Genomic DNA, 13570 nt, shown 5'->3' with positions numbered 1-13570 from the left:
GTATTCACGTGTACACATACATAATACAACGTGACTTCCAAGAGAAAGACAATAACTTTGTATTTTATTCATGTATATCTATGTTGGTTACAGCGAGGCAATATATATTTTTACACGAGTCATGACTGGTGTCAGATGACTCAATTCTTCGTTTTTTCTGCTTTCTATAAAAATGTATCTATTTCGGCCTCCATTGTCCTTTTCTTTTGAAAACATCCATTCAGTGTGATTATTCATTAACGTATTAATAGATAGGTGAGAGTTTTTACCATAGCTGTATTATTAATATTGTGTTTTGTGGCTCATTTAATTGGTAGTGGCTACACGGGACCTGGAGGCATCAGTCAAAGGGGACAGTACTCTAACTGCACTGGTGGCGCTGCGAGGTATATTGATGAGATCATCCTTGGCAACGACCACCTGTACCAGTTTCCAACACCAATGGTAGGTCTTCAGTTTGCCGTGACAGTGCTAGACTCAACGTTCTACTGTCACGACTTCTAGTTCGAGCGCTCTTACATATCGATTATGGTTGTATAAGTTATAACCCATTAATTGTTAGTCTGAGCGCACCCGTTATAAGTCGGGAGTTGGGGAAATTACAACGCAACCGGCGAGTTAGCCAACTTCGTAGTGACAGTTGACAGTCTGACACTAATATTAGTAAATATATTTATTGCATGCAAAAAAAAACCCAAAACAAACAAACAAACAAACCACCACAAGTTTTACAATACAGTTTTGGTAGACGATCAAGTGATGTCTTGTACTCGCATACATGTACCTTTTCATGGTCATAATGAAAATAAATCCTGGATGTTCATCCCAGCATGCCCCCGGTGGGTTTTTGTGGGGACTTTAATTTTTATTTTGTATTTATTTATTTTTATTTTTATTATTTTATTTTTATTTTATTTTTTTTGTTGGGGGGGGGGGGGGGGGGGAGAGGGTGTTGTGGTTGTTTCTTTTGTTTGTTTGTTGTTTTTTTGTTTGCTTTTGTTCGGGTGTTTTGGGGAGGTTTTTTCGGGGGTGGCCCAAAACATATTTTCTCGACGTATGGTATTCCCAATATCCTGAAAATAAAAATGTTTGAAAAATATTTTGATAAAACTATCTTAATACGGCTTAAACTACATCAATCTAAGTCTTTACATCATAATAATGATCATCTTACCAACAAATCATTGTCTAATATAGTCCCTATATCAATAAACCAAACGTCACACATATATTAACAAACCAAACACCACACTTGAATCAGTATGCTATTGTGATTTCTGTAATAATATAATATGTCACACCAATGTCATTTCCAGGATACCTACAACACATCCGTGCCTTATGATCCAGAAGGACTTCTTGGCATTTTGACATCGGTCTTCATGTGTTTTCTAGGACTCCAGGCAAGTGTTTATTTTAAAACTTTCAACAGTGTAGCTCTTCATCTCCATCACAAAATTATATCTATCAGGATCCCGTTTTGTGAAGCGATCCTAACCTTAAGATTATCGTAAGTTCATTAGGCAGTTATGCACTTAAGATAATTTTAGTGCTAAGGTCGCTTCGTAAAACGGGGTCCTGGCGTCTATTGCAGATGTCCATCGTATACCTCCATCATCCATATCTGTCTCACATTTCTGTCTCACATCTCTGTCTCACATTTCCATGATTTGATTTCAACTTATTTTCGTGCTTATATCCAATTAAGGTTCAAGCACGCTGTCCTGGGCACACACCTCAGCTATCTGGGCTGCCTGTCCAGGACAGTGGGTTAGTTGTTAGTTTGTTAGTGGTTAGTGAGAGAGAAGAGGGTGTAGTGGCCTTACACCTACCCATTGAGCCCTTAAGAACTCGCTCTGGGTTGGAGCCGGTACCGGGCTGCGAACCCTGTACCTACCAGCCTGTAGTCCGATGGCTTAACCACTACGCCACCGAGGCCGGTACATTTCCATGTCACATATACATCAATGAAACATCATCACATACTTCAACCACTTGCCGGTATCTCTATATTATAAACTAGATAACTTTCGTAACAACACCGTTAGTGTTACGGATAGTGACAGGCCACCATTTTGAGTGTAGTTGGTGGCGTCACAGCACTTGGCTTCCCGCTCTTTTCGATTAAAACGCCTACTACATGTAATACATTTCGTGGCTAAATACAATGTAATAATAATAATAATAATAATAATAATAATAATAATATAATATAAATATAATAATAATAATAATAATAATAATAATAATAATAATAGTTACTATTATTATAAATAATAAATGAATAACACTTCTGAGAATGCCGGCATCATGAAGTCACTAACCGTGCCGATGTTCGAAACTGGCCAAACGATTTGTATCGTTACCGAATGGTATTGGGCCGAATTTACGAAGACTGTTTTTTCTTAAACGCATGTGTAAATATTTGTAGTAAACAGGCGTGCACATTCCTCCCATTATGATTATCCGTAACAGTAAAGGTGTGATTGAGAAACCTCTCTAAAATATCCATAGGGATGAAATATCAACAAATAAATAAAGTTAGCTCTCTTTACGATATCTAGACCACGTTGGAACACGTATCTTAATGGTCGGTGGTTCAAATCCCCCTAGTGGATGCCGAGTTATTTATTAAAATATTATTCCTTTTTTCCCCTTTTTTTCAGAGTGGACGCATCATCCTACTATACGAGGACCATAAAGGAAGAATCATTCGCTGGCTAATATGGGCAGCAATAACGGTATGTATGCCAGTGACCATTAGATATACTTTATGTTACAACACGTTTCAAAATGTACCTAACGAGCGAATGTCAGTAGGGTACGTCTTTAAACAAATTATTGTAAAATCAATGCTATGTTGCGGATTTTAGTGCAGAATTCTATTTCTCACATATTCTTTAAAAAAAAATACAACAAGGATTAAAAAGAAATATATATTTATTTTTGAATTAGAACTTATTTGAGGCGCTTCTACAGAGTTAACCTAAACGTTGCAGGTTAAAATCGGTCTCCGTAGTGTTAAATGGAATGGACGGTTCTTGAGGAACATCAAGGAGTTTGTAAACGGGGGTAACACAATTCTAAAACGTGCAGTGTGAGCTTGCCGAAAGCAAATGACTTGAGCTGCCAAAGATCTGTAAGGGGGTTTGGGCATGCTCCCCGGAAGTGTATAAAATATAGATGGGGGTTTGGGGGCATGCTCCCCGGAAGTGTATACAATATAGAAGGGGGTTTGGGGGCATGCTCCCCGGAAGTGTATAAAATATAGATGGGGGTTTGGGGGGCATGCTCCCCGGAAGTGTATAAAATATAGATGGGGGTTTGGGGGCATGCTCCCCGGAAGTGTATAAAATATAGAAGGGGGTTTGGGGGGCATGCTCCCCGGAAGTGTATAAAATATAGATGGGGATTTGGGGGCATGCTCCCCGGAAGTGTATAAAATATAGAAGGGGGTTTGGGGGGCATGCTCCCCAGAAGTGTATAAAATATAGATGGGGGTTTGGGGGCATGCTCCCCGGAAGTGTATAAAATATAGAAGGGGGTTTGGGGGCATGCTCCCCGGAAGTGTATAAAATATAGATGGGGGTTTGGGGCATGCTCCCCGGAAGTGTATAAAATATAGATGGGAGTTTGGGGGCATGCTCCCCGGAAGTGTATAAAATATAGATGGGGGTTTGGGGGCATGCTCCCCAGAAGTGTATAAAATATAGATGGGGGTTTGGGGGCATGCTCCCCGGAAGTGTATAAAATATAGATGGGGGTTTGGGGGCATGCTCCCCGGAAGTGTATAAAATATAGATGGGGGTTTGGGGGCATGCTCCCCGGAAGTGTATAAAATATAGATGGGGGTTTGGGGGCATGCTCCCCGGAAGTGTATAAAATATAGATGGGAGTTTGGGGGCATGCTCCCCGGAAGTGTATAAAATATAGATGGGGGTTTGGGGGCATGCTCCCCGGAAGTGTATAAAATATAGATGGGGGTTTGGGGGCATGCTCCCCGGAAGTGTATAAAATATAGATGGGGGTTTGGGGGCATGCTTCCCGGAAGTGTATACAATATAGAAGGGGGTTTGGGGGGCATGCTCCCCAGAAGTGTATAAAATATAGATGGGGGTTTGGGGGGCATGCTCCCCAGAAGTGTATAAAATATAGATGGGGGTTTGGGGGCATGCTCCCCGGAAGTGTATAAAATATAGATGGGAGTTTGGGGGCATGCTCCCCGGAAGTGTATAAAATATAGATGGGGGTTTGGGGGCATGCTCCCCGGAAGTGTATAAAATATAGATGGGGGTTTGGGGGCATGCTCCCCGGAAGTGTATAAAATATAGATGGGGGTTTGGGGGCATGCTCCCCGGAAGTGTATAAAATATAGATGGGGGTTTGGGGGCATGCTTCCCGGAAGTGTATACAATATAGAAGGGGGTTTGGGGGGCATGCTCCCCAGAAGTGTATAAAATATAGATGGGGGTTTGGGGGGCATGCTCCCCGGAAGTGTATAAAATATAGATGGGGGTTTGGGGGCATGCTCCCCGGAAGTGTATAAAATATAGAAGGGGGTTTGGGGGGCATGCTCCCCGGAAGTGTATAAAATATAGATGGGGATTTGGGGGCATGCTCCCCGGAAGTGTATAAAATATAGAAGGGGGTTTGGGGGCATGCTCCCCAGAAGTGTATAAAATATAGATGGGGGTTTGGGGGCATGCTCCCCGGAAGTGTATAAAATATAGAAGGGGGTTTGGGGGCATGCTCCCCGGAAGTGTATAAAATATAGATGGGGGTTTGGGGCATGCTCCCCGGAAGTGTATAAAATATAGATGGGAGTTTGGGGGCATGCTCCCCGGAAGTGTATAAAATATAGATGGGGGTTTGGGGGCATGCTCCCCAGAAGTGTATAAAATATAGATGGGGGTTTGGGGGCATGCTCCCCGGAAGTGTATAAAATATAGATGGGGATTTGGGGGCATGCTCCCCGGAAGTGTATAAAATATAGATGGGGGTTTGGGGGCATGCTCCCCGGAAGTGTATAAAATATAGATGGGGGTTTGGGGGCATGCTCCCCGGAAGTGTATAAAATATAGATGGGGGTTTGGGGGCATGCTCCCCGGAAGTGTATAAAATATAGATGGGGGTTTGGGGGCATGCTCCCCGGAAGTGTATAAAATATAGATGGGGGTTTGGGGGCATGCTCCCCGGAAGTGTATAAAATATAGATGGGGGTTTGGGGGCATGCTCCCCGGAAGTGTATAAAATATAGATGGGGGTTTGGGGGCATGCTCCCCAGAAGTGTATAAAATATAGATGGGGGTTTGGGGGCATGCTCCCCGGAAGTGTATAAAATATAGATGGGGGTTTGGGGGCATGCTCCCCAGAAGTGTATAAAATATAGATGGGGGTTTGGGGGCATGCTCCCCAGAAGTGTATAAAATATAGATTGGGGTTTGGGGGCATGCTCTCCAGAAGTGTATAAAATATAGATGGGGGTTTGGGGGGCATGCTCCCCAGAAGTGTATAAAATATAGATGGGGGTTTGGGGGCATGCTCCCCGGAAGTGTATAAAATATAGATGGGGGTTTGGGGGCATGCTCCCCGGAAGTGTATAAAATATAGATGCTCAGAGACACGTTTTCCGAGCAATTTACTGTTGTGTATTGTGGATGATGAATTTATAAAACAAACATGTTTTTTAAAAGGGGCACTTTAAACGGGCAGAGGGAGGGGTCACGGGACCCCTATGACCTCCCAACTGAATTCACCAATACCTGTTCAGATGTAAACGCTAGGTCATAACCATAACGGTGCTAATTAGATGTCTATAAATCAAACTTCATCTTGTTGAATATCGCTGTGTGATAACATAAAACAACGGATTTAAGAAAACAAACAAAATATAATACATTTATACGAATTTATGATACTACCTTTTCGAACCAGGAATTTATTTAGTCAATAAAATGAGAGGATTTATTTTAGAAAACCCACGAATAATTTAAGTCTACGAAAAAAATCACATTATATCAGTATGAATGCTAATGGTGTATCGTCCACATGGGTCTCTTCGGGAGTGTCTGTCCTCTATAGACGAGGCACTAGATAGAGATTCATGGAATCAACCACTATTTTGCCAAATGCCCGTTCGACTCTGCGTTGTGCAGAGATACAGTCTTGATCATGAATAACGGTTTTGGCGTTCCGAATTCAAGTCTACTGAATGTGAACATTTTGTTTTGTCAGGGGTCCATTGCTGCAGTGCTGTGTAAAGGAAGTCAGAATGATGGCTGGATACCTCTCAATAAAAACCTGTGGTGAGTTGTTTCCCAAGGATGGGTTTCGATATCGTGTCTACACTGCCCTGCCATAGCAAATGGAAACACGTTTTAAAATGTATACGATTCGGATCTGACAAACCAAATGTTGATGATTATTGGTCGGCTCGTCACGTTAAGCATGTCTGTGGTTGGTTCACACAAGTTACTTCCCAACACCTTTGTATTTGAGTTTGTACTCGATGTATACGTTTTAGAAACAAATATCTACAGCCGTTATATATGTTATGCATTATTTAAAAATCCACTTAAGTTAATTTTATATATTTAAGATTGCAATGGAGAGCAATTTCTATTTTGGACACAACTGATTTCCTTCCACCAAGATTACTTAACATTTCTTTCAATGTTCAACACTTAGTTAATGAATGCTTACTGTGTTTTATGCGATAGTGCAAAATCCTTTGTTTTTAATGTCCCATTTCTTGCTGTTGTATTCTTGTATTCATAATAGCTGTGATATTTATTTATACTTAGGTCTGTGTCCTTTGTGTTAACGACTGGCTGTTTTGCTTTCATTCTGCTCGCTATTATGTATGTGTTTATCGACATTCTGGATTGGTGGTCTGGAGCACCCTTTATATACCCAGGTAAGTAGTTCGGGCAGAGCCACTGAAGTTCTTATACATTTTACCCACTTACTTTTGTAGAATAATTTATTTAATAAACGGCTGATATAAAATATTGTAGAATAAATGCATTATAATGCCAGTAAGATTCAAGTGGCTAACACAGGAACAGTTACTCGGTTCCTCAAAGTACTTTCAAGCTATCTGTTAATAATATATACTGAGATGCATAAATGTCGCACTGGATATTTCTCTGAAAATTTTCCAATAGAAATGCCATATATATATATATATATATATATATATATATATATATATATATATATATATATATATATATATATATATATATATATATATATATATATATATATATATATATATATATATATATATAAAGCATGTGGACAAAATACATATTGGTAATATCAGTGACTGAAAGATGATTTTGTTAAAATCGAAAGGCAATGGAGTAAAATGCATATGAAGCAAAAAACAAAAAATCATATTTTCACTCCACCCCTCACAACCAGCCAAATGTTTCTCCAAATGTTGACGTAAAAGCCGTTTTAAATGTAGTTTGATAATACGTTAGTACTGTTTATTCCAGGAATGAACTCCATAGTGATCTATTGCTGCCACGATATCCTCTGGCGCGAGTTGCCCATCAACTGGCAGATTGAAGAGATTCACTGGAAACTCCTCCTACAGGACGTGTGGGGGGCCGGCTTCTGGTGTATCGTCGCATACATCATGTTCAAGAAGAAATTCTTTGTCGCCCTTTAGGACATGAACGTAACACTAAGGAGAAATATACATAATTCTACCCGATAAAATGCATTGTTTTATGACAATAATTGTATTTGGGACCTTTAATAGGTTTTTTTTCTTCAAATTATGGACCAAACAAATAAAAGACATATATTTAACAAGAAATAATAAAAAAACCCACTGGCATAGCCATTCGATCATCGGAGCCATGCCACCCCCCCCCTCCCAAGCCATGTCCCCCTCCCCCAAATACCATCCCCCCCCCCCCAACACCAATTTGAATATTTCCCATAGTATGACCCATAGAAACTGGGGGTGCCCCCCATGTTGGTAGCTATCTAATATAAAATTCTGGCTGCGCTAATAAAAAAAACAAAAAAACCCCTGGAAAATACATGTAAATAATAATAAAGACAATGTTTTTAGATTAACATCAGTATTAATAAAGAGCTTGATATAAATATAAAACCTGTGCCTGGCGGAAACATGGTATCATCACAGTTTTCACAGATATATGTAGTCATTTATTGCTGCACGCGTTCATTTCGTTCACTGGATTTCCATTGAACTTCGTCTAGTACACGTTTACGGTCTTAAATACAATAAGGTTTGTGTTATTGACCCATGTCTAATAAATTGTGGCTTCCAACAAACATGGACGCCAACAGCTGATTCAAGAGGAGTGTCTTGAAAAATTCGGCACTGAATATAATGAACAGAACATTAAACATTTACGTTTTTGTTTTCTTAGATGCAATTTTGGGGGTCGAAGGTCATTATGCTAAGTTAGCATACAAGTAAATGTTTTTGGGAAAAGATGTCTGTGTACATTTTGGGTAGAGTATTGACAATACGGTTTACAACAGTCTAAATAAAATACTTGTTAAAAACGGTTGTGGCCCGAATTTAGATTTAGGTTTAGGGTAGCAACGTTGGATATCACGATCACTACCATGTTGTTGTTGGGGGCTTTTATGTGCTCATATCTATGTATATGAAAATAAAAGAAACTTTCTGGAGTCAAATATCCAGATAACTACATTTAATGCGTGTTGATCAGGTTTAGGATAGCCATTTTGGATATCAAGGTGGCACCATGTTTTTTAAAATTATTATTTGATCATATCTCAGTATCTATAATTAATAGACACTAGATGTTTAATGCTAAATCTATATTTCAAGAGGCACATCTACAGTTTTAAATACGTTATTTATACACAGAACTATACATTAATATACTCCTCTTAAAACAATTAACTAATTTATGATCGACATGGTATATACTTTTAATTGCAATGAGTAAGATGTCCGATCCTGTTTAATTCCTGGTTACTGATATTTTATATTTATATACAGGCATGCTATTGATATTGTTAAAATAAGCCGACATATAGTCGGAAAGATAATTTATGAAAAATAACTCAAGTTGCTTATTTTTAGCAGGGAGTATACCTGTACAGGTACAATCAAAACCTGCACAATCAACTGACTATTTTAGTACGCCTAAGAGACACATATTTCTTTATCAAATTATTTGCTGTAAATACTGACCTCAGTTAAGCATCCATCTATCATATTTTGATATTGCATTAATATAAGTGCCTGCTTAGCACACATGCATTTGTATAAAACGCATTTGTAAAGCTTAGTGGCTTGTACATAACAAAAGTATATACTAATATATTTGTAAAGAGAAGCTTGAACACGTTGTTATATCTGGGTAAGTACCACACTATATTATGTTCTCTATAACAGGTTTTAGTATATGATTGTGGAATTGTTTTTCTCAGTATTTCATTTTGGTGTGAATGGTATTGTTTACACAGAACATGGAGGAACTCAATGTAATCGAGATTTTGAATTCGCATGGTGGTTTGTTGATGATCAAATGATTTAGTATATCAGTAGGAGGAGCGGTCTGTATTGATGGTAAATGATTTAGTATATACAAAGAGCTTCGTAGTGTGTTGATAATCAATGACAGAGTACATGCAATAAGCATGGTGGTTTGTTGATGATCAAATGATTAAAAGTTTAGTATGTGCATTGAGTGTCGTGGTATGTTAAGGATCAAATGATTTGGTATATGCAATAAACATCATGCTATTATGTTGATGATCAAATTATTTAGTATATACAGTGTCGTAGTATGTTCATTATCAATTTAGTACCTGCTATGTTGGTTTGATGATGATTACATGATTCAGTATATGCAATAAGCGCGGTGGTTTGATGATGATTAAATGATTTGGAATATTTCACAGAACTGTGTTCTTGACCTGCTAAATGTGTAAATATTATGTTCAAATGTATTATTATAAGTATTATTGCTGATGACTATGCATGTATATGTAACATAATGTCTGGAATAAAACATAAACATATATATTATTAAAAAATGGATTCTGTATTCTTTTCATGCCAGGTGTTCGTCGTTTTAGTCAGTTTGCCCTGAAGGTCCAACGGTTTTATCAAGTGTTTTAGTCAGTTTGCCCTGAAGGTCCAACGCTTGTTTTATCAAGTGTTTTAGTCAGTTTGCCCTGAAGGTCCAACGCTTGTTTTATCAAGTGTTTAGTCAGTTTGCCCTGAAGGTCCAACGCTTGTTTTATCAAGTGTTTAGTCAGTTTGCCCTGAAGGTCCAACGCTTGTTTTATCAAGTGTTTTGTTCACTTCCAGATTTCAGTACACCTAGTAGCACTTAACATTTAGGGTGGGTTTTGTTCAACTGTTATTTAGCGAGAGACCCTATTTTGTAAACACTATGGCATGTTGTTTTACTATTAGAGGCTTCCTGGACAATTGAAGTCAGATACATTACTTATATTTTATTGTTTAGAATACTAATTTCCATACATCCAAAGTGTCTATGGTCATTCTGGTGTTTGTAATGCCACAAAATGCATTTTTCATATGTTTTGAAACGCACATACTATTGAGAAGTAACGGTTATGGAGATGGAGTTCTAGACTATTGTTGAGGTATTTCCCAATTTCAACGCCAGAATAGAATAGATGTTTAACGACACCTCAGCACGAAAAATACATCAGCTATTGGATGTAAATGGTAAATGCAAAACTTAAAGGGACATTCCTGACTGTGCTGCATTGCAAGATGTTTCCGACTAATAAAATATTTCTACGATTAAATTTACATATTAAATGTATTTTCTTGTTTAGAATATCAGTGTCTGTATATTCAATGTGTTTCTGGTTGTCTTAATATTTGTAAGAAGCCCCAAACTAGATTTTGGCTTCAAATAATTTCGTACGTACGAAAAACGATATTTTAGGAAATAAAATTAAATTTAACCTAGAACAAATATTAGAACGATCAGAAACATGTTTAATATACAGCCACTAATATTTTATGCAGAAAAATATATTTGATATGTAATGACATTCGTTAAAAAGTCTCTATTAGTCGATAACATGTTGCAAACTCCGGAATATCCCTTTAAGTGATGATCAACAACAATATAAAAATTCAACAGTCAAATAAAAACACAATGTAAAGAACTGTGCAAAAAATACAAATATCACAGATAGATAAAATTAAAATTTAAAATAAAAGTCATTAACACGAAAAAATTGTAATAAAGGTTCTGGATGGAATAGAAAGGATTCCATCACATTTCTTTGACCAAACATATCTGTTCTAGTTTGTTTTTAGATGAATACACTCCACCAAAATGTGGTGTACCGTCAGAAGACACTGACAGTACTTACACAGGTGGAGGATCTTTCTTCAAGATAAATGAATGGGACAAATATGCATGACCGATGCGAGCACGACACAAGACTATTTCATCCTTCCTGCACTGCCTTTGGGAGGACTGTCACTCCCTTTAGGAGGACTGTCACTCCCACAGGACTGGCTTCACAGCATAAAGCTTGTTCGCAACTGCACCGTTCCAATCATTTTGCCAAGTCGAAAAGATAAATTGGTTGATACTTCTGTTTCTCTCTAATGTAACTTTATCCAGATGTGTTACATGTTTGTAGATTAACCAAACTTAGTGTCCATTTTCACGGGTTCAATGTCGGGTCTGCCACTTTAAGGTTCAAGGACGTTTCCCTGGGCCCACACTTCAGCTACTGTGGCTGTCCCGATTAGTATTTGCTTGGTAGTTTTGGTGATTAACGAGAACTCCTCGTGACGACACAGTGTGAGATCCCTGTGAGTTCAGGTTCGTTTTGTTTAACAACACAACTAGAGCACACTGATTAATTAATCATGTCAAACATTTTATAATTCCGACATTTAGTATCAGAGGAAACCCGGGGGGGGGGGGGGGGCGGGACGTAGCCAAGTGGTAAAGCGCTCGCCTGATGTGCGGTCGGTCTAGCATCGATCCCTGTCGGTGGGTCCGTTAGGTTATTTCTCGTTCCAGTCAGTACACAAAAACACAAAGGCCGTGGTATGTGCTAACCTGTCTATATAAAATATATCTTACTGCTAATCGTGAAGTGGCGACAGCGGGTTTCCTATCTCAATATCTGTGTGGTCCTTAACAATACGTCCGACGCCATATAACCGTAAATAAAATGTGTTGAGTGCGTCGTTAAAACATTTTTCCTTACTTTTTTTTAGAAGAAATCCGCTACATTTATCTATTAGCAACAAGTGATATTTTATACACACACTTTCTTACGGACATAACAGGACATACCACGGCCTTTATTATATCAGTAGTGGGACACTGGTTGGGACGGGAATAAATCACATTTGCAAGCCAACCCCACCCCGACCCCTGAGGTGGTTCGATCCTACGACCCAAGGACATCAGTCTGGCGCTCTACCGACCTGGCCAAATCACGCCCCCGAGTTTGAGCGAGTACAAGGACTCGAACCCAACACCTGCAAGCCCCGAGGCGGATTGTTTTACCACTACACCGCCAACGACTGTAGCACTTCCTCTTTCTAATTTGAAGTTAAACTATAGCTACGGGCTTATACACTTACTGCACGCTGATTGGTTCGTTGTCAGTTCAACAATAAGGAGGATTTCAGTGATAGCAAGAGAATATCATATTTTAGTTATTTTCTGTTATCAAATTCCTTTTAGCCAAAAAATCACATTAATGTTTTTCTCATGTTCCTCTTTTGAAAATGACCAAATAAAGAGAAATTAAATGACCACGGTTGTGCGCTGTGGTCATTTCCAAACACTAGTGACAATTTCTGAAAGTATAGCTATTGTAGCAGGTGGGGGACACTTTCCATTTGGGCGATTTTATTTGGGTTGTTGCTTTTGGTGTATGTGTGAGGAGAGGGGTGGGGAGGTGGGGGTTGGGGTGGTGGGGGCGGGGGGGGGGGGGGGGGGGGGGGGGGAGGGAGATGGCGCGGCGCCATGTTGTCGCGGTGTGGGCGCTGAAAACGGACGCAACAAAATATCGATTCTATGTTATCAGTGACAGTATTAAAGGGACATTCCCGAGTTTGCTGCAATTTTTAAGATGTTATCGACTAACAGAGACTTTTTAACGATTTTAATTACATATCAAATATATTTTCATGCATAACATATTAGTGGCTATATATTAAACGTGTTTCTGATCGTTGTAATATTTGTACTAGCGTAAATTTCATTTTATTTCCTAAAATGTTTGTTTTTTCGTACGTACGAAATTATTTGAAGACAAAATCCAGTTTGGGTTTCTTTCAAATATTAAGACGACCAGAAACACATTGTATATACAGACACTGATATTCTAAACAAGAAAATGTATTTAATATGTTAGTTTAATCGTAGAAATATTTTGTTAGTCGGAAATATCTTGCAATGCACCAAACTCAGGAATGTCCCTTTAACATATTGGCCTAATTGAGCAAATCTTCACAACTTAGCGTTCTCGCATGACAGTGCGACGTTGTTTGAGAGAACTTAAGACAACATTGCGAGTA

The 13570-nt window shown here is 38.7% G+C and overlaps 1 protein-coding gene across 1 annotated transcript in view; it reads left to right on the top strand.

Annotated features, from left to right (window-relative positions):
- LOC121382074 (heparan-alpha-glucosaminide N-acetyltransferase-like) overlaps positions 1-7921 on the top strand; it is a 58209-nt gene extending 50288 nt beyond the window's left edge. Inside the window, exons 12-17 of the mRNA XM_041511553.1 lie at positions 318-444; positions 1317-1403; positions 2667-2741; positions 6235-6305; positions 6804-6916; positions 7506-7921. Coding sequence (XP_041367487.1) covers positions 318-444; positions 1317-1403; positions 2667-2741; positions 6235-6305; positions 6804-6916; positions 7506-7681 — 649 coding nt within the window. The 3' untranslated portion in view covers positions 7682-7921. The remainder of the gene's footprint in view (positions 1-317; positions 445-1316; positions 1404-2666; positions 2742-6234; positions 6306-6803; positions 6917-7505) is intronic.
- The last annotated feature ends 5649 nt before the right edge of the window (positions 7922-13570 follow it).

Source organism: Gigantopelta aegis, chromosome 9 (assembly GCF_016097555.1).
Source record: "Gigantopelta aegis isolate Gae_Host chromosome 9, Gae_host_genome, whole genome shotgun sequence".
In the NCBI taxonomy this organism is placed as follows: Eukaryota; Metazoa; Mollusca; class Gastropoda; order Neomphalida; family Peltospiridae; genus Gigantopelta; species Gigantopelta aegis.
Note: the sequence above shows the minus strand (reverse complement) of the source record. Positions and strands in the feature narration are given on the sequence as shown.